The following is a 25,746-nucleotide window of genomic DNA, read 5'->3' as shown; positions in this document are numbered from 1 at the left end:
CGAGCATATACTAATTTGTAATTACTTCAAATTAATAAAAAATATTATAAATGAAAAAATATCTTTTAAAACATAAAAAAAATTAAACAAATTATTGATATAGTACAAGAACTATTAATAGACTTTAATATGAGATTACCCAATTTAAACTCTATTTTTAATAGAACAAGATGATACAATACATTATATGTTTATAATCTTTATTAGCCAATGAAAATATACATGCATCTTATAGACGCAACTACTCAAACTCACGACTAAAAAATAATATTTTTAAATTACGGAATTCTCTTAATAAGTTGTTGTTTAAACTCTCTAAACTATTTACATATGCATCTTCAAAAACCATTACATATAGAAGTCATTAATATTAATAGCGCGTTTTAATCATGATTAGATGTGCATTATGTTTTAAACAATTTTTAACCTTCATAAAGGGAAAATGGACAGAGAGGCACATAACAACTCACGTGCTAATGCTTTTGATTTTGCATTTTTCCCCTATATATGTACAAAGAAGTACATAACGACACACGTGCTAATGTTTTATCTTTGATTCTTTGTTTCAAAATTAATGTTCTTTTTAGATGTATATGTTTTCCAAATAACACTAGAGACCTACACTTATTTTTAAATTTTAACTCGATCAATATGTACGAATAAATTTTCAAAAAAAGTTTATGTTCTAAGTCTCTTCTAGTTTCTATACATCTGGTTTTGGTGAGTGAATCTCCCAACGGAGATTTTCTGCATATATAAAGACCTCGAACCTGAGATGTTAATTAAGCGATATCAAGATGCTTAGCACATGAATCAATCCGTTGATATCAAACTAATATTTTTATTTCAAAATATCACATTAAAGAATTTAATAAAAGAATTCTAACAATACAATTTGGATTGAAATATTTAAATATAAAAAGTAGATAAAAGAATTTAAAACATATTGTATCCTTAATTAATGCACATTTCCTTGTCAATAAAAATAAAATAAAAAACCCAAAATTCCATTTAAAAAGGGGTAGTAATTGACTTCCTAAACGCGTTTTTGGAATGATAATCCAAAACCAAATCATGTGCTTCCCACATGGGGCGATACTGGTCAAGGCTACACCACATTTTGTGTGCAACAAAGGGGAAAATAAAGAGCTTCATTTTTCACCCCCAACATGCCATTATTTCAAGGAAACATAAAGTGTTCCTTTTGACTAAAAATCTCCTCTTTTGTTTCAAAATCTAACACTTTTCTTTTCAAATAAGATGGGAGTTTTATGTCAAAGCATGTACCTACAAATTCCATGAGAACAACTCTTCAACATGACTAGTTGTTTTTGTTCCTATACCAACTAATTCCACAAGATTACATGTAGGAAAATACCAAGGTTTTTGGACCTTTTGTGCTTGTTAGACCCTTTCTACAATAAGCAATTGATGTGCTTCCAATCTTTGTTAAATTGGGGTTTTGATTACGTTACTCAATTTTGGAATATAGTTCATACTTTAATTTGATATAACATGATCTCTTTATTTCTAGGGTAAACTACTTATTTTGTCCACTCACCTATTACTTTGTTTTAGTTTATTTCGATTTTGTTCCTCATTTCCTATGGTTATTTGTACTTTACCTCTCATTTTCTATGGTTAATTATACTTTATCCTCTTGAATTGATATTCTCTGGTTTCGTTACCGTAAAGACCCAATCTCCAATTTGAGTTTAGTGAAGGTACCGAAACCATAAATTAACTAAAGAAGAAGGGGTGGAAAAGTTGGACCTTGTTTTTTCATATATATATTTGCCAACACAAATATAACATGCACGTTTCAAAAGCATGAATGATGCTGCATGTGATGGAATTTAGAGATTAATTATAGGATGAATGGTCTGCCGAATTTAAGGGCACTTGACCAATGCCCATTACATAAAAAAGCACATACACACAAAGTTCCAAAGTGATGGATAGCATATTATTGTGGTTGGTAATGAGTCATTGGGTTAATTCAATGGGATAATGCCATATGTATTTTGACAAGCTTCATGTATAGTTTTCTCCGCTGTTGGTGAACTACCCCCCGGCCGCAGCACCGGCAAGCCAGCATATGTTTCGGCTATATAGCCTTGCCTCGTTATGTAATACGACAAAAAGTAGGTTAGTTATTGGGCGTGCGGCGTGAGCACTGCTGTGCCTACAAAAAGGACCAATTTGAATTTTTATTGGTACTAAAGTTAATCTTTAGGCTACTTCAAAGAACCTTTTTCTTATGATCTTATATATAACTTTTTACTTATAGAGACAACTACCCCTAGATATCAACATAAATGAAATTATCTTAGTATGTTCAAATTGAACTTTAAATTCAAATGAAGAAAAAAACTAAAATTATAATTGATCTTTAGGGTATTGTACACAAATGATCCTCCGATTATATGGTGTTACTTTGTTGAGTCCCCCAATTATTTAAAGTTACAAAATGGTCCCATGATTATAGGACACTACTTGGTTGAGTTCATCAACTATTAAAAGCTACAAAATTGTAACATGATTATTCATATGTTCCAAAAAATCATCTTTTTTTTAAAAAAAAAATGGTAGTAACATGAGCTGGGCTATTTGAGCTGTTTGAGTTGAGATATGATAAAATCTGATCTCATAACTGTTTGACTTGTATTTAATGGATCAACTCTTCGTTTATATTATATCATCGAGTCAGTGCTTGAAAGCAACAATAGTGCCCGTAGACGTCATTAGAATTTGATTTTATCATGTCCTAGTCAACATGTTAACGTTTAGCTCAAACGACCATCATATTTTAACAGAAGATGACGAGTTTAGAACATATGAATAGTCAAGTGATCATTGTGTAACTTTTAATAATCAATGAGTCATTTTATAACTTTTAATAGTTAGGGTACTCAAAAAATTAGTACCCTATAATCGAAAGATCATTTGTATATTTTAGCCTAATCGTTATGATCTATTTGATTTAAATCAATTAATCGTTGCAAATTGGGCTGTTGAATTTGTTTATTGCATGTGAGCCGCAAAGAAGACTCACATTTCTGGTTCTTTCTGGCTCAATAGGACATGCGCCAGAATTAGTTGTTCCTATAAGTTATAATAGAATTTATTTTGTAAACCACGGTAAAAGCTACGGTGCATGGCAAATTCATCTTGTCGACAAGTTTACCCAAAAAGTTAATGAACATAGGTGAGTGAGTTTCATGTGGGTCAATATTATAATATATTTCTAAAGCCTCATCGCGACGAGTCTAGTGAAAAGTAATTTTATTAAATTCAATAATTAATTTAAAAATTAACAAATAAAACTTTATAACTCATCACGTCAAGGTGATGAATTCCTCTAGAATTTAAAATAAACTAGTTGTTGGGCAACGAGCAGCTTTTGAATTTTAAAAAATACAATCGTTGAAACTCGTTACATAGACGTGATGAGTTTCGTCGTATTTATTTTAAAAATATAATTTTAAAAACGATTCAATAAAAATAATTTATTACAAAATAACAATAAAAGTTATTAAAAACTAATACAATCCATAAAAAATTATTTATATTTTTTTTATTTCTTAACGATGTCAAGGAGTGGTTGAATGATAATGGTGTGGGGCTCGTCGATTTCGTCTTGGTCGTCCGCCTTGATCGTTTTCATCTTGGTTTTCTTCTTCAACATGAGGTGTACTGAACATCACTCCACTTTGAGACCGTTTGGAATACGGTGATGGAGTACTTAAGATATTTGACGTCATCATTGACTGGAATTGGCCATCGAATTTAGTACCTTGTTAACCATATATAATATGATCCCATACACCTGCATGTTCTGTCGAAGATGCCTGAGTTCTTTGTATTTCATCCCATAAACCTCCAACCCAATTTGATCGACTCTCCATTGAAGCATGATATGGAGGATAAAAACCAAAACTGATCTGAGATGCAAAATATTCGGCAGACAGAAGCAGAAGCAGAAGACAAATATGTCGATGATGATGATTTCTTCCTTTGTGAATTTGGCCTTCATTTCTTCCCATTGTTCTCTCTCTCCCGGTGTTATTAAATATGTTTCCCATTTATTTCATAATTTCGGAGATAGGAGAAATGTCAAAATCAAGGTCCCACACATATTGATTCTATAAAGCACATCCATATAAAAAATTTACGTAGGAATTGGTTGATGGGACGTAAATGGCGCAACACTCTATCTACATCGTGCATCTCAACAATCACAAAATAAAGAAAAATGCGTAATGGCACACACAACCTCGAGCCTTAAAAAAATCTCGGTGATAGTAACCGTAGATCTCATTGTCATAATACAAAATCCAAGAAAACTGTAAACATTAATTATAAAAGTTATTATATATAATTTTTTAAGTAATTTACTAAAATAATATTTACCACATGTCGGTCAATGATATCGATCCTCATTCGTATATCATTTTCATTTGCACCCGATAACTTGATCTCGGTAATTTTATGTCGTCATCTAAATAATATAATAAATAAAAATTTAAAAATAATGACAAAAATTAAAAAATTACTAAAAATAAAATTATGAAATTACCTTCCAACCAGAGGAGACTCAACCGGGACTACTGCATTACCTTCCTGTTTCTTCATTTTTTTTTGCATTATAATTAGAATAAAATCTTTCAAATGGTTTGTATATTTTTGCTCAGATCGATTTTGCTTGTTTCTATTTTTGTTAAATATATATTTCTGCTCAGATCGATTTTGCTTGTTAAATATATTTTAAATGGCTGGTATATCCAAATGATTTGTGTTAAATTGATCTTTACTTGTCTCATCCCAAAATTTCCCAGAAGACCAACTACATAATGTTCGTTAATAGTTTTCTTTTTTGCCCTTCGTTGTAGCAGGTCTGTTTGTCATGCTACTTTAGATGTTGCAATCTTGAGGTTTATGGTGGAGGTCTGTTGGGGACCCATGCTGGCTGCATTAGTGTCACACATGACCAGAGTGATGATAGACTTACTACCTCTCAGTGTATATTGGGCTTTCGATATGCTGTGCATAAAACTGCAGTAATGGGCATGCAGATACAAAGAGACGCTTTTGTCACATCCGTGGCGAAGTTTACTTTTCTCCATTGTGCTGCAGATATGAAACAAAAGAACGTTGATGCTGTAAAGGTAAATAATATTTTTTTGCACATAATAATAAAGAATGGGACTGTCCCCTTGGCTTTCTCATGTGTTATGTCACAGGAAGAATTAGAATTGTTTCATCTGAATTCTTGCACTTAAATTTTAATGCCTTTTGATTCCTTTTTATTGTAATTTGCTTTGTAATATATAGTAAAGGTTTCTTGCTGTGATGTGCTCTTTATATCTCATTTGTTCAAACATTTACTTTTATACAGGCAATAATATCTATATCCATTGAAGATGGTAACCATCTTCAGGAAGCCTGGGAGGATATATTGACATGCCTGTCCAGAATTGAGCATTTGCAACTGTTGGGAGAAGGTGCAGCGACTGATGCATCCTTTTTATCTGTGCCCAACACTGAAACAGATGAAAAGATGGAATAATCTGTCAGTCTTCAATATCTGATGAAAAAAGGAACTCTCCAGAATCCAATTGTAATAGCAGTCGTCCGAGGGGGTTCATATGATAGCACCACTATCGGAGTTAATAGTTCAGGACTGGTAACTTCAGAACAGATTAACCACTTCATTGCAAACTTGAATTTATTGGACCAGATAGAAAATTTCGAGTTGAACCATGTTTTTGTACATAGCTAAAGGTTAAACAAGGAAGCAATAGAGGCATTTGTCAAGCCCTTTGCAAAGTTTCTATGTCAGAGTTGCAGTTTCCAACAGACCCTCGTGTTTTTAGCCTCATAAAACTAGTTGAAATTGCGTAAGATTCTTATCTTTTTCTTTTAGAAAGTTTCCTGTATTGCGATCTCCAACAGATCCTCAAGTTTTTAGCCTCATAGATCATTGTCGTTGCTCTCTCCAGCGCATCTATCTCCCTGCTTCGTGTTCCTATAGAAAGTACTTATTCGGGAATGTTATATTGCAGGTATTACAATATGAACCGCTAGTTTAGTTACAATATTGATGATCACGAATCATATTGGCTTCCTTTGCTAACAGGTAACCTGCTAGTTTAGTTGCTTACAAATCCTATAGCCATGTTGTCACTGTTTTGCAATATGGATGAATAATTGGCTATTTGTGCGGTCAGTCCTAAGCAATCGAAGCAAGCTGATTATGTTGTGAATATAAAAAAAAAGTGATTGACGAGTGAGAACATGTCACATCATCTTCTTTGTATGATTTCACTTGCTTTCCACCACATTTTTGTGGATCTCTATCAGCTATGTAATGTGAACCAAGGCGTCGTGTGCATTATGGTGACTCCTGATATAAATGTTCTAAATACCAGTTTAGGTTTCGACGCTTATTTTACATGTTTATCGGGGACATGATTTATGCTCAGATCGATTCTGGGAAATAATTTGGAGAATCTATATTTAACAAGGGCAGCATGCTAATTATTTGTCTTTGTATATTTTTCCTTGTTATATTGATGCAGAATCCAACTTTGTGGATTTAACTACACCAGTATCTGGATCTGCTTTTAACCAAGGTGCTAAATATCCTAAACAAATATGTAAATCCAATAACCTTATACCTTCAAGTGCATCATCTTCAGTCACAGTGATGAATGATGATTCTCCAGATAATCGAGGGGTAACTGCTATATGGGAGTGCAAATCAAGTGTTTTATACATCAATATCACTTTGTTCATATATGTTGCTTATAAAGGGATATCATATTGTTTAACATATATGCTCAGCTTGTTTTCTATTGAATTTTATGTGCTGAAACATTTTGGGCATGTCTCGCTTGCTGTATGATCTTTATTCTGTGTGGCATTCGACCCATTTATATTATACTTTTCTCTTTGATTGTTCTTAATAATCATGAATTGAAGCTTGTTGAGCAATCTTAATACCCATAGGCCATGATATACTTAATGTTGGCATGGACCATGTTTTTCAGTGAGATTCATTGTGTTACTTCTTTGCATCTTGAACTGGAGAAATATATGCTTTTTTCTTCCTTTTTTTGGTTTTATTTTCCCTCATAGAAACTTGCTTTGCACATCCTTGATGTTAAAACGTTGCAGACATTAGCCCCAATATGCGAGCTTTGCTTTATTGAAAGGCACAGAGATATCGGCACCAAGTACAAATTTTGGTCTTGCAAGTTTTGCACCTTGGAAAACCCTGTGAAACTGGATAAATGCTCAGCATGTGACCAATGGAGATATTCACATGGCCCTCCTATATCGACTCCAGCTCCCAATCGCGGTACATGAGAATTAACATCCCATGAATGCTAGTTGATGAAAAAATTGCTCAAATGAAAGTCGAAGCTGAAGCGAGAGAAACAGAGAGAGCAGTGAGAGCAGCGAGAGTAGCAACATTTCATAAAAAATATGAAGGTCTTCAAAATCAAATTGAAGCTATGAAGCAGATAATGCAGCAGAAGCAGATAATGCAGCAAAATCAAACGAAGAATTCATCATCCTAGGTGTTTTCTTAGGTTAATGCTTTGTTTATGTTATTGAAAAATGTTGAACTATATTATATTTAACTTGGATGTTTGTAAACTTTGATTTATTTATGTTTTTATGTATTATTATAATTCGAATCATAATTAAATTTAAGACGATTATTAGATATTGTTACAGGTTAAATTTGGATAATACAAAATAAGAAGATATTTGGAAAATCAGTTTCGTTTTTCCTAAAAACGCCGCTAAATGACCAACCTATTGTGGCGTTTGTGCCCGAAACGCCGCTAAATATCAAATATACATTTGTGACTAAAAACACCGCTAAATAGCGAACCTGTTGCAGAAAACACTTATAAATATCAAACCTATTGCGGCGTTTGTGTCCAAAAATGTCGCTATATGGCGAACCTATTGTGACATTTGTATACTAAAACGCCGCTATATAACCTGACCTTTAGCAGCGTTTTAGTATACAAACACCGCTACATAACCTGACTTTTAGCGACGTTTATTACATAACCTGATTTTTGTATTAGCGGCATTTTTTGCGGCGCTTTTTTTTTTTGCGCCATTAGCATTTTTAGCGCAAAATCTGCTATAAGACAAAAAACGCCGCTATAGACCAGTTTTGTTGTAGAGCTTGTTGCATTGCGTTTATCCTAAAGGTCCTAATATGGTATAACTTTGGTATATCACTTGTTACATTGCTTTTATTGTATACGTCCTGATATGGTATATCACTTGTTACATTGCTTTTATCGTATATGTCCTGATATGGTATAGGTTTGGTATATTCACTTGTTCCATTGCTTTTATTGTATGGGTCTTGATACGGTGCAGCTTTGGTATATCACTTGTTGCAATGCTTTTATCGTATGGGTCTTAATACGGTACAGCTTTGGCATATCACTTGTTGCACTGCTTTGATCGTATGGGTCTTAATACGGTATAGCTTTGGTATATCACTTGTTGCACTGCTTTTATCGTATGGGTCTTAATATGGTACAGCATTGGTATATCACTTGTTGAACTGCTTTTATCTTATGGGTCTTAATACGGTATAGCTTTGGTATATCACTTGTTGCATTGCTTTTATCGAATGGGTCCTGATATGGTTTAGCTTTGGTATATCACTTGTTCCATTGCTTTTATAGTATGGATCCTGATACAGTATAGCTTTGACATATCACTTGTTGCATTGCCTTTTATCGTATATATGGGATTGTTTTTTTGATAATGACGTTGCTTCAATTGAGTTTGTTTTCAAACTGTTGCTTGTAGGCTTGTTTGATTCTCCCATTATTTTCTCCGCCTTTCCCTTTGATTATATTGATTTACCTTTTACGGATGCTAAGTAATGGTAACTTATAGTTTGTATTGGCTAGACTAAATTTTAACAATTTCATCACTAGCTTTTCCATTGGGAAATGGTCTTTGCTGATAAGAAGTAGTGTTTGCGAAGTTTTGGGAATTAAGATCCAATGCCATGCATATTGCACTTATATTTTGGATTTTATAAATCTGTAAATAGTGACAGTTTGCGCCATGATTTCCTGAATATAGATTACAGGCACAGTGCAACCAGGACAGAGCAAGATGGGGACAAAAGTCAATGAGGTTTCTCTTCTACAAAAACGATTTACTTATTTCCAACCATCACTTTTGGCACATAACGATATGAATTCTGCGGTCGCACTAGCAAGAGATGCTGTAGTCTCTCAGATTACTTGGCCTGCAGAAAGTAGCAATGGAAAAGGTTTGAAGGAGATTTGTGTGATATGTTTTGAAGATATCAATGCTACTCAGATGTTTTCAGTCGATGGTTGCTTTCACCGATATTGCTTTTCTTGCATGAAGCAGCATGTAGAAGTCAAATTGCTTAATGCAGTGATGGCTAGTTGCCAACATGAAGGCCGTAATTCCGAGGTGACCATTGATAGCTGTGGGAAATTCTTGGATCCTAAATTAGTTGAAATCAAGAGCAACCGCAAGAAGGAAGCTTCCGTTCCTGTTTCAGAGAAAGTTTATTGAGCATTTCCGAGGTGTTCTGCACTAATGTTGAAAAGTGAGGTCTTACACTATACTAGTACTTTAATTCTTGGTGCTGAACAATCTGGGGCCCGAAAATGTGTGAAATGAGATCGCCTTTTCTGCATCAATTGCAAGGTTCCCTGGCATTATAATATGACTTGCTCTGATTACAAAAGACGGAACCCTTATCCTGCAAAAGAAGATGAAATGTTCAGCTCTCTCGCGAATAAGAAACGATGGCGTGAATGTATATAGTGCAAGAATGTGGTTGAACTTGCTGAAGGGTGCTATCACATCACTTGCAGGTATGTAACTTTTCTTTTCCATGGAAAGATTTAGCAACACGAAACTAAACACTATTCAAGGAAGGAAAAAGAGAAACCATTTGTGTCCAAAATAGTATAAACTAGTTATGCCCGATCTCATAAATGTCAGAAAGCAAGGGTTTGACATTTTCTTGATGGAAGCAAGATCATGGTAAATTAAATTTACCATTTCTTTCCATGCAACCAATTTCAAGTATCCTTTTGCAGATGCAGATATGAGTTCTGCTACACTTGTGGAGCTCCGTGGAAAAACAAGAAGCCAACATGTCGGTGTCCGATCTGAGACGAGCGAAACATTATACATGATCAGCGAAGAAGGCATGATCAGAGGCAGTAGATGGAACTGAAGTGCTTATGCAATTTGCTTGCATGAATTCCTGCACTCCCATTTTCTTTATCAGTGCTAAAATTTTTGGGGTCCTGGATTTTGTGTTTCTGTTTGTTCAAGCTACAATGGACAGCTTGATATGAATTTGATGTGGCTGAAGTTTTTGGAATTTTCCCATCCCATGCTTATAGATTTGTATTTATATATATATAATTTAGTTTAGTGATTATGTCTACATTTAGATCATAGATTCAAATCTTAAATTCATTTTTATTTTAAAGAAATATTTTGATTAGAAACGATAAGACTCATAACACCTATAGGAAATTAACTTATAATTTCGATAATAATTAATAATAGGTGACTTAACACCTAATTAACAAACATGTGTACTTGCATGAGAAAACACACACAATAGCTTGATATGAAACAATTATGCTTGGTTGTATGCGTCGGTAATTTCTTGTTCAATAACTTTTTCATGGGCACTTCCATCACAAACCCAAACCCTATTGCCGGAAGAGGAATATTCTGATGGCAGTGATCCAGAAGTTGGTGAAAGCCTTAGTTTCCTGCTTATCAGAGCTGCATTTACTTGGAAGAGTTGGCGACATAGGAGCTGTTTCAAAAAGGGTTCATTTTATAGGAGCAAACTAAATATTAGCATTCTATTAAAGATGAGAAAAATACCGAATTCTCAGCAAATGAAACCATGTACCAAAGTTCTCTATATAATATATGGTGTCACAAAATATTAAAACCAGATCGTCGAAGTTGGAAAATTCCCAGAAAATGTTGTATGAGAAAGTAGCATATGACATGGGAATGGGAGCTACAAAACTATGAATTTCCACAGCAAAAGTAATTGCTAATCTTCATTTGCAGCGGCTGCCTTGGAATGCCTGAAGCTATCACAACCAGGGCAATTGTGCAGACTCTCGTGAATGTAAATGTCACAGTCCAGGCAGAAGTACCGTTTGCACTTCGGGCACACGACGGCAAGCCCGACTTTGTTTCCTGACACAAAAACCAGCATGCGTCAGCCAGGAGAACTATCGAGGAGGAAAGAAGAATGACAGATTATAATGTAACTGCATAATCCGAGTTTAGTGCAGTTGGTTCGTGCAGTCAGCCTTAAAACGTAACATATAGTAATCACAAGCAAAATTCAATCAATATTAGAAACACTTAATACATTCCTTGTCACCACTCACCTGAATTGAGGAGGTTTTGTTGGCACCCGAAACAATTTCTTTGCTGTTTGCGGATTGGATCATTTAAACGAGATGATGGCACCTCGTCCAATGGTGCTATAGGAAAGAGATGATGATATGATCTAGCCAAATGGGGTGAAGACACAAGTGTCAACCCGCAGACGCGGCATTCGGTTGGGAGCTCACATGCACGGGCTTTGCATCTGGGACAAGTGTAACCTGCACCTACCTTAGCTTCTTTATGACATGAACAAATCGATATAGAACCCTCAGCTGCTCTTTGTGGGAATCCCATCTTGATCAAATTAGCAACTGCAAATTCCGCTATGGCTGGTGGAGGCGGTGCATGCTCCAATATTAGCTCTTTAAAATGGGACTGCACAAAAACAACACATAAGAAAAAAAATAATTTTCCCACTTCATCTATGGATATGAAACACATTACATGTCGATTAAAAATGCATAAAAAGAACCAACTCCATTTCCCCAGGTTCCCAAAACAAAACAAAAAACAACAAATGCAAGGGGAAAAAGAAATTCTCGAGAACAGCGTTCAATATATAACATTTAGAGACATAGAGAGTCAGAGATCGATAACTGGCCCATGAAATTCCCTTTGGTTTTTCCAAGACAAAGGTCCATTGGATACTTCAAAAAATAGACTTTATTGTTCCTTTAAAGTTAAACAGTCATTTTCAAATCGACTAGTTTAAGTCAGCTAAGTTTATTATGGTCAATCGTGTGTCCTATTTCTCTTACCTCATCGAGTGCAACAGAGTATGTTCCTCCGGTTTCCTGGCAGAGATGTTTGCATATAAACATTTCTGCAGCGAGGCCAATAACTGAACATCTTATTTTAGATTTCCTGCATTTCTGAATGGTCTCCATTATATCTCCAGGATCACAAGTACTCAGAGCAGAATACAGTAAAAGAACTTCACGATGACCATATGATGGAATTTGATTCAGATAGCCATCCACGAGATCCAATGCATTCTGCAAGGAGGAATCACCTGAACATTCCAACTTCTTCATCAAAGCGTTGATATGAGATTCAGGACTACCACCGAGATCTGTTAAGCAGCTAGCAACCCCATCTTTTATAGTCACAATGCCAACTTGACTAAGAGGATTTTGGTAAAAGAACTCCCGGATGAAAGCCTCAACATGTTTTGCAATGACAGCAATTCGACTTGGTCGAAAATCCATCTCTGAAGCTGCCTAAATATAGTAAAAAAGAATCAGTTGTTTGTATATAGAACCAATAAATTTCAACTATTTTTAACTTCAAAATGATTGAAACAAATAACCAATTTTCAGGCAAATTGCTTAACTCATGCAAGTCTATACACGAGAAACTTCAGTGAAAATTTCACAATAATGCTTCTTGGCCTTTTATCTAGGTGAGCAAAGATGCGTGGACAAGTTATGGGATCCAGGACTCTATTAAACACAAGCTTTTGATTAGCAATATCGTAGTCTAGAGTGAGGTGAGATCACTTAAAACTACAAACTGCTCATCATGATTATGAAACTCAATTCCTAGAAGTAACCAAATCAAAATCTAGATAAGAATGCTTATCAAATTTGATTGTTATGCTACAAAATTTACACACTCTAAAACAAAAATTCGATTCTCTTTATTCGAAAAACAACACATTTAGTCAACACAAGCAAAATCTTAAACTAGAGTGACAATGAGGGTGAAAAATGGTACCCTGGAAAGATCTATAACAATGTAAAGATAACGAATGAGACCCTTTTGTATCCGAGCAGCAGTGGATGAAAGGGAACGAAGGCGCCTACGATACTGTGAATGATAAAGTGCCTGGTTCTCAATGGGGCGAAGCATCCCCGATTCATCCTCTTGCAAAGATTCCCACGATCTCTCATCGGTGTAAGTTCTCTCCCATGCATCAAGACCCCCATTGACATCATCTTCATCATCATCCTCTTCAACTCCACCATTGATCCGTTTTCCCGCTCCGTTGTTCATTCTTACAACTTAGATTAGGTTAGGTTCTACCAATATGCAGCGTCTTAAAAATCAAAAAAATTTAGCATCAAATCTTATGATAAAATGGGTGAATTAAACCAAAAAAAATCTATTTAGCAAACTAAAAACGTCAACACTAATTTTTTAAAACAACTACACATACCATAAAATCAACCCCCTTTGTAATAACAATAGTAATAATGTTTAAATCTTCAAAAATATTAGTTGTTTGCTGATATAATTCCAAAGGCAATATTTTTATTTTCAATTTTGCTCCCAAAAGCAACAAAACGGGAAATTTAAAGTTTCATGAGAGTGCAAGGCAACTGTTCGAGGAAATGAGTGAACTAACAAAAAACAGTTTGCCAGATTTTGATTAAAAACTGGGATTTGAGACGACCCATTACATAGAATAAGCAAAAGATCAAATCAAAGGGAGAAAAAGCTAATACTTATATAAGAACAATATTACAATTAGAAAATAGAAACCAAAACACATAAAAGAAGGTTAAACCTTTTATTTTTTTTCCTTAAAGAGAGTAAATAATCACCTGGAATTTCCAGAAAACTTGAAAATTAGATGCTAAACTGAATCAAAACCGGAATATTGAGTGCCAATGCTTGTGCTTGATTACTTATATCTTGAATATTTGAGCCCCCCCCCCCCCCCCACACACATTCCTACCAAAAACGAAAAGAAAAAAGCTACGCCGATTACAGTGTTCGAACCCGCTACCAAAAGGTTAAGCTTAATGCTCATTCTGGTCCCCAAAGCTATAATTTTTTGCTTATTTCTTCACAAATCCCTTAAACTGTCGTAAATATTTAAATAAACCCTTATAGTTTTTTTAATCTGAATAGCCCCATATCCTTAATTTTTTTTGTATAACCACTTATTTCCGATTTATTAATCGACTAATCCAGATCGGATATTACAGAGGTGAGAGCGGTCCTCCCAACTCAGTTTTACTCTATTTACAAACATCAATATTCGAACTCTTAATTTTTACTTAAGAGACCTAAAGCTTCATACCACTAGACCAACTGATTGTTGATCGTATTTTTAAATGCATACTCATAAAAACCATTAATTTTAATTAGTTGACCTTTATATTTTAAAAAAATATATTACAAATTCATTAGATGTAAAAGATTTATATAAACGTTTAAATTTAACCATACAATTCATAGCCGTATATATAATTTTTAATAAAAATAACTAATTACTTTTTTTAGAAAAGATCTAATTTTATTAGAATAAAAAATATCCAGAATTATAATGGAGATTTACAAGAATAACAGTAAACCTAAAGTAAATTATAATTAGGACATTTTCTTATAATCATTGAGACAAAAACTAGATATCTATATCACACAAAGGTCAAAGATGGAAAGATAAAAAAACCTAACCAAAATGCTCGAACAAAATAAAGATACAAACAAATTTGTCTCTATCAACAAATAAACCACAAAAGGGTATAAAGTTACTGAAAGACCATCTTGAAAATTCGTATCCAAATCAATTCGAGAGTCCAAAACAAAAAATATCATTATGATAACAAATAAGCGACATCTTGATCAATTGTGACAATGTCAAATCCAACCCTAAGAAAAAATATAAACAAAAATAATAGTCAAACGACCGAAAACTACCAAAATACAAAGAAAAACGTGTCACAATAGAAGAGATAAATGTGTCACAATGACAGAGATAAATATGTCACAAAGACATAATTATTCTTATTAAAAAATTAAAAAAAGAAAAAAGACAATTTGCAGTCGACAACCAACATAAAAATCAGTGTTATCGCCGATTAAACAAAATTAAAAAAAGAAAATGTTGATTTGATCTATAGAAAATGGCATAAATTTTAACACCCTAATCTACTTAGACCCAAAGATCCATGGATTACAATGTTACACAGGACTACCAAAATAATTACAAAAAATTTTCTTTTAAAACTACTTGTAAAAATCTCTTAAATTTAGACATTTATAAAATAATATAAAAATATAATAATAATATGGATTTAAAAATAATGAGAAGCTCCCAAAATACATCCACAAAAAATATAAAATACTGAGTTTTAAAAGAGTTACGACTGAATACATAAGGTCCATAACAGTACATGCCTTCTAAAGATGACTTAAGACGTACTCTGAAAGGTCTCTGAAAATATGAATCTGCTGCACTGGAATATTTGATGATGATAGCTCCCCATGACCTGCTCCCTAAGAACCTACGCACGGAAACACATTCCGAACGATGAGCTTACGAGCTCAGTACCTCACTAAAAAATTGTACTATACTATATGCATTCACTAAATGGAATAGCAAGTGAAACAGGTCTGAGTATACAACTACTGGATTGCTAATATGTGGCTAACATTATGGTGTGGCTGAGGGATTCTGCATCTCGGGAGCTAACGTACCCCTCTAGCATTGCCGAAGTACTATCAGGTACTCCTGGGTAAGATCTGAAATTCTGCATCGAAACGTACACCCATCGACTTACTCCGTTGAGTCTTGGGGCATCTGGTGCCCAGTTGGCTGCTGTAGTGATGTGGCACTAACTTGGATCCAATTACTATCATATTTCTGCTAAAAGGAACTCGGGTGTCCTGATTGTTTCCCGAGCGTCAAACAATGCTAGTTTTATGTAAACCTAGATATTTATGTTTCTACTGTTCTGGTATTAATTATTGTTCTCACTTGAAGTCTTAGTTGAGGATATACTAAAGTGTTGGGGTACCTCGAGTCAAATTTCCTTAAAAATTGGACTTTTTGTACAAAACAGACTGAAAGTATCGATACTAGCCCATGAGTATTGATACTCCTACAGAAGTTTTGATATTTTATGTAAGTATCAATTATTTACAAAAGTCTAATATGTCTAGTCTCGATATTTTCTGAGATTTCGAAACTATGACCCAAAAGTATCGATACTCTTGTCCAGAAACTCATGATTTTGCCCAAGAATAATAACAAGTTCGATACTATCCATCTAATATCAAAACTCAAACTATCAAGAGCATAAAATAGGTGAAAAAACTCATATTCTACTATCCTAAAGATCTTAGTGAGGTCCCCAAACATTATTAATATTTTATGAAGATACAAAGAAGCATAAATAGGGCTTTTAACATGTTTATAACTCTAAAACATGAAATCTACCATAGGAATGTTGTTGAAAACATTTTTGTATTTCGATATAACAAATTAGTTTAAATGAATTTTAAGATTTTACAAATGATTTTCTAAATATATTCGATTCAATTAATCGAATATCAAATTATTACTCCAAGTCTTTTAAGATCAATTTCAAACCTTACTAAATGTGTAAAATTGTGTTTTATACTTAATATATTTTTTAAAACAATTTTCACAAAGTATTTTGAATCAAAATCAAGCCTAAAATTAAATTTTCAGAGTGATGCACCGATGCACCAATCCATGCATCGATGCACTAAGGATTTTATGAAAACATCGAATTCATTTGATGCATCGATGCACCAGCCATGCATCGATGCACTCTGGCTATTTTGAAACATCGAATGCACTTGATGCATCGATGCACTCTTAGTGCACAGATGCACTAAGGGTCCAACAGTCAAAATATTTGAATTTTACACTGATGTACCGATGCACCATGGGTATGCATTGATGCACTGACGCTCCCAACTGTTTTAATTAATTGTTTTCACACTTAAACGACTCTATTGACTCCACTAATCATCCCCAACGTTCAGAAGTGATTCAGGGTGTATTTAAACAAGCTTAGAAGCCATTGATCAACAACAAGAAACATCAAACAACTAGAATCAAGAGAGAATCAAAGAGAAAGCATCAAACCTCAAGTTTGAGCATTTCAAGCATATTTTTCATTCAATATTCATTTTGCTTTCAAGAACACTTATTGTGCTCAATCGTATTTATTCTTGAGTGTTCTTTCTTTGTTCTAGAATTGTGCAAACATATTTGCCTTGTGAGGTTTTTCTTGTAAGTTTGCAAATTTGTAATCTTCTCTTTGAGAAAAGAGTGTTCTCAAGAATTGGGGTATATTCTTGAGGGAGTTGTAAGGTTATCTCTTTGGCCTCAAAAGAAATAACAAATTAGTGAATTTGTTGGAAAATCCTTAGTGTGAATAGCTAAGGTAGTGGACGTAGTCTTTGGTTGATAAAGTTGAACCACTCTAAATCGCTGTGCAATTACTTTCAATTTTCTGTAAAAGCTTCCACAAATTTTTAATTACCAATTCACCCCCCCTCTTGGCCGATTCCGTCAATCGATTAACTCAACAAATGCTTCAAGCTTATGCAACCTAATACATTCCATCTAAATGACTTACATATGGTATAGTGGAGTCAATAGTGAGTTACCTTTGATATTAAACTGCTAAAAACACCCAATGCTCAACCAAGGGTGAGTTTCTCATTCCCTTTAGCTTTGGAGCTTTTTCTAATCTCTCTTACTAGACAAACATCAATAGATAGATTACTAGCTGAGAAAAATGGTTAAGAAGGTAATAAGAACACTTCTTAAACCTATAGATTACTGAAAACGGGCTGAAATCTTAAAAACCCTTAAACCGCATAAAACTCATTCTTGGATTCCATGGTGAAATGATGAAGTTGAGGGTTCAAAAGAAAGCTCTAAATATGTTGAATTCACTCCTTACATTGGTTTGTTTTCTCAAGAGAATGATGAAGAAAAGAAAGATAACTTGGGAGAAGAAAAAGAGAAGCTGAAAATCAGATGTGAGATCATCAATTTTAATTAGTTTTCAGCCTTTACTTTGAATAATGGTATATTTGCTTTCTTGGTCCTTTTGATTTTAGTTGTAAGCTAAAAATACCATTTTTTTAATCCACAATTGGACTCAATCCAAGCCCAATTTATAACACCCCAACCCGTATCTGACCCGAATACGAGTCTGAGGTGTCATATCAACTTTCAAAACCTTTACTTGTGCAAAATAATGAAAATTTCCCATTAATATATAAAAAACTTCATATTATTCCAAAACAAAAGGTTACAAAACTTATCTGAGCATATACAATTCAAATCTTTTATATTACATTCCAACTACATTTCATATAACAAATACATAAAAGACTTTTCTGATATGATATCAGGAAGGGAGAAACTGACATGTCTTGCTCCTCTTTGTTCCTTAAACTTATCGGAACCTACGTGTGAAACACTCACATGCTAAGTCGATGACTTAGTGAGACATATAAATGAATGATGAAAACTATAACTTCTTAACAAATGCATGTACATATCATACAACAATAAGTTTATATGCACCCATATATTTATTATCGTTTCATTATTATCCACCTTATCACTAATCCTTATAATTATATACTCTTATACATAATATTAGTAATCATCGTACTATACATTAACCCAACAATACTCACAAATCCTGTAATCCATTTCACATAACATGTCACACATATACATATTACATACAATGTATTTGTTTTATTTCTGTATTAGCTCATGTATACATTTGAGAACTTAAGGTATGTAAGTACATAGAGGTTGTGCACATATGCTGTCACCACAGCTCGTATAAAGATCCACTGAGTGGCATGTGAAATTTGTCCCGAATGACATGTGTATGTCTCGAAGGACCTATGTATATGTCCCGAAGGACTTATGAAACCCTCGACTCTTGGCATGCCAACTATACTTATAGCTCTTATATCACATAACATGGGTATTATCATTTATGTTTGTCTCATATTCACACGTTCATATAATCTCTTACATCACTTTCATGTAATCACATATCTCTGATCTCTTGTGATCATGTAATCTCATAACTTTGTATCACATTTCTCATGTCACTTCTCATGAAATCACTTATATCATGCAATACATATAGCTCATATACTCTCTTATATGTTCACATAGGTCATATCATATGACTTATCCTACTCTCATGTTATCACATAAATAAATACTATTTACATATTTCATTATCATATAGCACACACAATAACATATGACATCTATAACTACATTCATGTAATCATCCATACATATGAATCATATCAAGCACATCCTCATATTCATAGATTCATATACTCTAATATGGAAAATAGACTCATCACAAGTTTTATTTCCATAAAATACCCTCTATAATATAGTATGCAATCACCTGGCCTCACTAATCAATACTGATCTCTTATCTTTTTCTCGATGACTATTACTTGTCGAGTTATCCGGATATTGCTCTCAATCGATATCTACACAGTCATACATATTATATACATATCAGCATTCCAAATATCATAATTTGATCCTTAATTTCTTAGACCAAAAGAAAGACTTAATTTCATTTTCTACTTGGAGTAGTATCGGTACCCCCTATAGGGTATCGATACCAAGCCTGGTATCGATACCCATTTTGCATTCGAAATCCTTATTTAAGAATTTGGTACTGATACTGACCTTATGGTATCGATACTACCCTCTAGGTATCGATATCCCATGAATGCCTTTGTCAAATTTGATGAGTTTATATTGTTAAAAAATTTGATAAAAGTTAAATTTAATCATAATTCTAAGAGGGGTGGAGACTCTAAGAAAAGAAAAGGAAATATTTGAAGTGAGTTTAGAATTCATGATTAAAAAAATAAGACAATAAAAATAACAGTTTGATCAATTAACTAAATATGTTTATTCATATCGTTAAAGTTAAAACAACATAATTAAGATGATACTATTAATGATTTAATACTAATTTAAACTTTAAAATACAACTTAATGTCACAATAAAAGTAAACGTAATTCGTTGTCGTGTGGTGCCTTCCGTCCTATATCGTAATCTATAATATAGAAAGACTAAGACCACAAGAATAAACCTCGTCTTGTCCTACTCAGATAATACTACTCGTACTAATCCACTGAATCAGCCCACGCCTAATTACCTCCTTCCACCAATCAAAACAAACCACTTGTCTGTCACCATATTCAGTCCAACGCACTGCACATTTCCCCATACTATATAACACTTCTGGCTTGCCATCTTCGTCTTCTTGTTGGCTTAATTCAAAATTATAGTTTTCAAATAAAAAAAGATAACAAATATGCAGAGGATAATTGGGTGTTTTTATCAAAAAAAAAAAATCATCCAAACAATCAATAATTTTCTGTCAGTTACTCATTGATTAAATTTTACCGATCTAACATCCATTTGTTGACATAAATCGAATACGCGGATCATCATCCGTGTCTTCCTTAGGTTTTCGTCCGAGCTAGTGCCACACAAGCAAAGCGCGGATCACTATCCGTGCCTTTGTGGAAAAGTTGACACTAAATAACCCTAACCGTCCATTGCTCCCCCTTATTTACCATCTCCTCCTCCTCTATAAATGTCATCTTATACAACTCTCAAACCACACAAAAAAAACTCATTTTTACTTTTATCTTTCTTTATAACAAATTTCAAGTGGGTTCTATCATTATTTTTAGAAGGTAATTTTTTTATTATATTATAATCATTAAATAATATATTATTTTATTATATTTGATAGTGCTATTTTTTATGTTTTGCAGTTATAAAATAAAAGGCGGGTTATTGCATTTAGATATGAATCATAGCTTGAGCTATTTTGCGGATATGATAACAATTTGAAATTGTGTTATGTTAATTATTTTGAATATTTTATTTATTTATTTAGTATTAGTTTATATTTTAATTTGTATACTATTTATTTAATTAGGGTAATGGACGTATATTAAATCCATTTATTCGTAACGCTAAGTTAGAGATATCGAATCGTGTCTAGTTGTATTTAGTCGAAGCTGGATTCAATTACATAGCTAGATATGAAGGGCATTGTAACCTATAATCCAATCTTATTTCTGTACTGGTCTAGAAGTGAAGACTAGAGACACACATTTCATTTACCATGTGGGGAGTGCACTATTACGCTGGAGGATATTTTTTTTATATTTGGGGTTTCGGTAGATGGGGGATATCATTTTAGGTGTGGCGGATGGTGATTGACATTCGTTGTGCGAGGAGTATCTTGGAGGTATATCGCCTATTTTCAACGGTGGTTGAATATCGTTATAATGGTTGGCTACAAATTTTCGACAGTTGAGCGATGACTGTTCTGAGGAAGAGGCTAAAGTATTTTCTCGGGCTTGTATATTACGACTCATAGGAGGGATCTTAATGCCCAGTAAATCTCGTAACCAAATTCATTGTATGTGGTTGCGTCACCTCGTCGATTTTCAAGTTATAGGGTCATTCAGTTGGGGCTACGCAGTTTTGGCATCTCTGTAAAGAGAAATGTGTCGAGCAATTGATTATAAAAAAAATGTTATCGGTTGATGTCTCATATTTCTGCAGTTATAGGTGTGGTATCGCATGCCCTTTTTATATCCGGTGGTGAAGAACTTATTAATCTTTTCGTTATTGCTGAGGTAATTTCAATACTGAGTTCGTATATCAATTTTTTTGAGTGTATAATGACTTTTTTTACACTGAATAGGTGGTCATGTGTAAGGAAAGATCATCGTGAAATACTAGACGAATTATAAAAAAATCGACTACTCATTGAGCAAAAAGTTGGTACACGAGTATGTATTTAAAATTTGTTATTTACCTTTAATTATCGTTATATAATTAAAATATTATTTTGAAAAGAATTATATATATTTTTTTGTAGTTTCAATGGAATCTTTATGCTACCGATGAAATGAGACATTGTATCCCACCTAATATGAGTGGCCCACTAAATATATGGATGGCGGTGGTCCATCTGATATGTTATGCTATTATCGAGTGGCATCCGACTGATCGCGTGCTCCAACAATTTCGTTTCATACAATCTATTCCAGAAGCATATATGAATCTCGACAATTTGCATAACATCGATAGATGGGGAAAAAGAAGTTAATTGGCTGATGAAACACAACGATCGGGTGATAATGTGGGAGGATCAAGGTGGACGCATTTCCCGTAGGGAGACGATTTATATGGATCAGTATTTAGTTGTGGATGACTACTACTAGTGGTTCAACATGAACGATAAGTTGTTCCTACTTTCCGATGAATATGAAACCGGAGCATTCATCAACGTCGAGAAAGATTTTCACCGTCACAACCGTATCATCCTCGACTAGTGGATGAATAACAAGTGCTTTCAGTTCGTCTTTAGTTGTAATATTAGAACCATCACAGTAGCCACTGTCTACATCGGGTTATATTCTGCATCCGTTCTAGATGGGGATGCAATATCTCAGATGGCTCCAAAGTTGTTTTAGACGCCAAACATCCATTTCATATGCCACTACAACATGTTCTGATGCCATCACTGCAGGGTTTTATGACTCCTTCAGGCGGATATTATAGTTCCATGCTTGTAGATCCAATATGGGCTTCATATGCATTATATTTGGCGGGTGATGCGCCACCACAAACCCAAACACCTCCGACCCAATTTTTTGTATTCATCAATGTCTAAGTTTTCATAATTTTCACTGTTTTCTATGAGCGGTGGGATGGTTAGTCATACACCTCCAGGATCTTTATTCTATGAAGGTGGTACATCGTCATCCGTCTCTGATCAACAAAATGTACATGATATTGCTGCTGCTGCTGATGATAATAAGAGTAAGGATGAAGAACAACTTATACGAAGGAACACTCATTGAAATAGACAACCATCATCCTGTGGAACACATTCGAGACACAAACATCGATAGACTTGTTTAGTTTGTAATTTTTTTTTTGTTGAATTAATATTTTGATATAGCATTAAATTGCAAAATTGTTTTTGGACTTAATTAAATTTGTCAAAATTTTATTAAAAATAATTCAAAGTCCAATTTAACTTGAAAAATATGTTTTAAATGTTTTCCAACTTAGTCGAACATTTTCAAAAACAAACTCGATCGTTTTCACGCTTTAAAATTAAGTTTACAAGGATTTTTGTCTCAAAGGATTGATCCCCTAAAAAAGGATTGATCCTTTTGATGAAAGGATTAATCCCCTTTAAAAGGGATCGATCCCTTGGACAGCAGTGTGTTTGGGATCAATCCCTTCAAAAAAATGATCGATCCTTTTTAATAAAGAATTGGTCCCTTGTGCATTAAATGTTTTTTTGGTTGTTGGTAACGACTATAATGATCACCAACGGCTCCAAACGGTTAGAATTAACAGAGAAGGTATAAATTGAAGTTCAAATCTTCTCAAGGTCATCAAGAATCATATTGAACCAATCTACCAACATCAAAGCTTAGTTTTGTGTATAATTTGTAAATTCTTTATTGTAAACACACTTATGAGCTATATTGTTTATTTTGCTCAAGTATAATTTGGGTGAGAGCTTAATTAGTGCAAACTTATTTGTCTTTGTGAAGTTTTTCTTTAGTTTGCTAAATTTGTAATTACTCTTTGAGAGAGAGTGTATTCAAGGTTTTGGGGTATAAACCTTGAAGTGTTTGTGAGCTTAATCTTTATTTGATTAGCCCATTATTTGAATGTAAACGAAAATGAAATAACACAAGCTGATATTTCAGAAAAAAACAATTTCATATGCACAACATCAATTGTTACGTGATTATAAAAAAGATAGACATTTTTCTTATTAGGGCCTAGGTTTCTACAATGCCCACATCTTTTGTTTTCTTTGTACTTCTCTCGAATATTCATACCACGGTGAATTTGAGTGGATTTTGGACGACATGTTTTCCTTAATAAAGACGAATCTAGTATAATCGAAAGCCAATTCTGAACCTCGTTTGGGTCTTTCTCATTACCTATAGGGGAACTCAAATTCTTATACCTTAAATACTTCTGAAATTCGGTATATGAGATCCACAAAACAATTAAAGACTTGATGGGTATAAGAGCAAGTTGCTATGACATGGAAGCATGGATACTTCAAAGCTTGAAAAATCGCCCAGTCACACCACTTGTGTTGTAGATTAACTCTGAACGAGTTAGCTTGAATCCCTTGAAGAGGTCATGTCATTTCTGTGACACGAAATGATTCATGGGTTCGAGAGAAGCTAGTTACAAACATTCCATTTGAAGCAATAATTCTTTTTTGTAGATATGCAACTAATCTTGGGTGATAAACATGACCGTTTTGCATCCAAATTTGAGCTTGTCCACCGATCTTGGAAAAAATATTCCCAAATGAAAATATGTCATTTTAACCAAAGTTTTAACTGGTAAATAGCTCCCCCCTTTAAGGTCGAATTAATAGCCTCAACCAAGTTGATTTTCATGTGTCCATATCGATATCCATTATCATATGCATTTGTCTATATTTCTTTGTTGATAAGGCTGATATAATTGTATCCTTGCTCATTTTTCCCTCGTAATTCTTGAAGCATGGACTCAAACGTCTGAGGTAGTATTTCATAACTTGAGCTATTGATGTAGTACTTACTGTTAAGTTCCTATTAAAAAAAAGAAAATTCTTGAGAAATAAAATTAAGAAATGTGACATACTCATACACATAAGTAATTGGTGTTCATAATTCTTCTTGAACTTTCCATGACAGTTCGTGGCAATATGTCGGACACAGTACCGATGTTGGACATATGGTAGTTGCCATATTAGACCCAAAGAGTCCATTGATGCTTTTATCCCAGCTCTGCGATATGAAATGACACTGATTTTTTCCCTCGTGACAACATGTAAGCGTAAGTGTTTTAGGAAAAAACCTAAGAATGTCATATTGAACAACTGCCATTAGTAGAACTTGCTTGTATTTTCCATATAAGAATGTCCCATCAATCTGTACCAATGGCTTGCAGTATTTCACAACATTAATGCACTGTAGGTAAGTCGAAAACAGTCGGCAGAATTGGCATCGATTGCGAAGCACTCGAACATTGTTGTATGCATGGCAAGTTTCAAAGTCCACTATTATCACAGGATTCAGTCTGCGCACTACCCTAAACCAACTTAGTAGTTCGTTATAGGATGAATCTCACTCACCGTGCAGTTTTTTAATGGCATTCTGCTTTGCCTTCCATGCTTTTCTGTAGGAGACAGTGTACTTATATTAAGATTGTATAGCTGAAATCAGCACAACAATGCTATATGAGAGCTTGCTTTGACCATGGGCATGATGGCTTGGCAGATAATTTCGGAGTCCAAGTTGGGATGGTCATGGTTGATCCCTCTAGCACAATATGTATGAGGACCTTTGTATATTGTTAATTATCATATGCTATTTTTTCTGTTTCTCTTTGATACATGAACCATCTAGTTATATCCGTTATCACGTTAGAC

The 25,746-nt window shown here is 34.0% G+C and overlaps 1 protein-coding gene across 3 annotated transcripts; it reads right to left on the bottom strand.

The window, feature by feature from the left end:
* Positions 1–10,954: 10,954 nt before the first annotated feature.
* On the bottom strand, positions 10,955–14,127 carry LOC120155535 (general transcription factor IIH subunit 2-like). Of its 3 annotated transcripts, none has more exons than XM_039167070.1 (5): positions 14,019–14,127; positions 13,189–13,468; positions 12,231–12,692; positions 11,472–11,847; positions 10,955–11,274 (listed from the first exon to the last, which is right to left on the bottom strand). In XM_039167070.1, exons 2-5 carry the CDS (start codon positions 13,465–13,467, stop codon positions 11,126–11,128), a joined length of 1,266 nt encoding a protein of 421 aa, XP_039023001.1. In that variant the 5' UTR covers position 13,468; positions 14,019–14,127; the 3' UTR covers positions 10,955–11,125. The 3 variants fall into 3 exon arrangements, with proteins under 3 accessions (XP_039023001.1, XP_039023000.1, XP_039023002.1); XM_039167069.1 differs by having other exon boundaries at positions 13,189–13,471; positions 13,996–14,126; XM_039167071.1 differs by lacking the exon at positions 14,019–14,127 and having other exon boundaries at positions 13,189–13,484.
* Positions 14,128–25,746: the final 11,619 nt, after the last annotated feature.

The sequence above is a fragment of the Hibiscus syriacus genome, unplaced genomic scaffold, assembly GCF_006381635.1.
Source record: "Hibiscus syriacus cultivar Baekdansim isolate YM2019G1 unplaced genomic scaffold, ASM638163v2 tig00111193_pilon, whole genome shotgun sequence".
Taxonomy (NCBI): Eukaryota; Viridiplantae; Streptophyta; class Magnoliopsida; order Malvales; family Malvaceae; genus Hibiscus; species Hibiscus syriacus.
The sequence above is the reverse complement of the archived record's forward strand: the minus strand, read 5'-3'. Positions and strand labels throughout refer to the sequence as shown.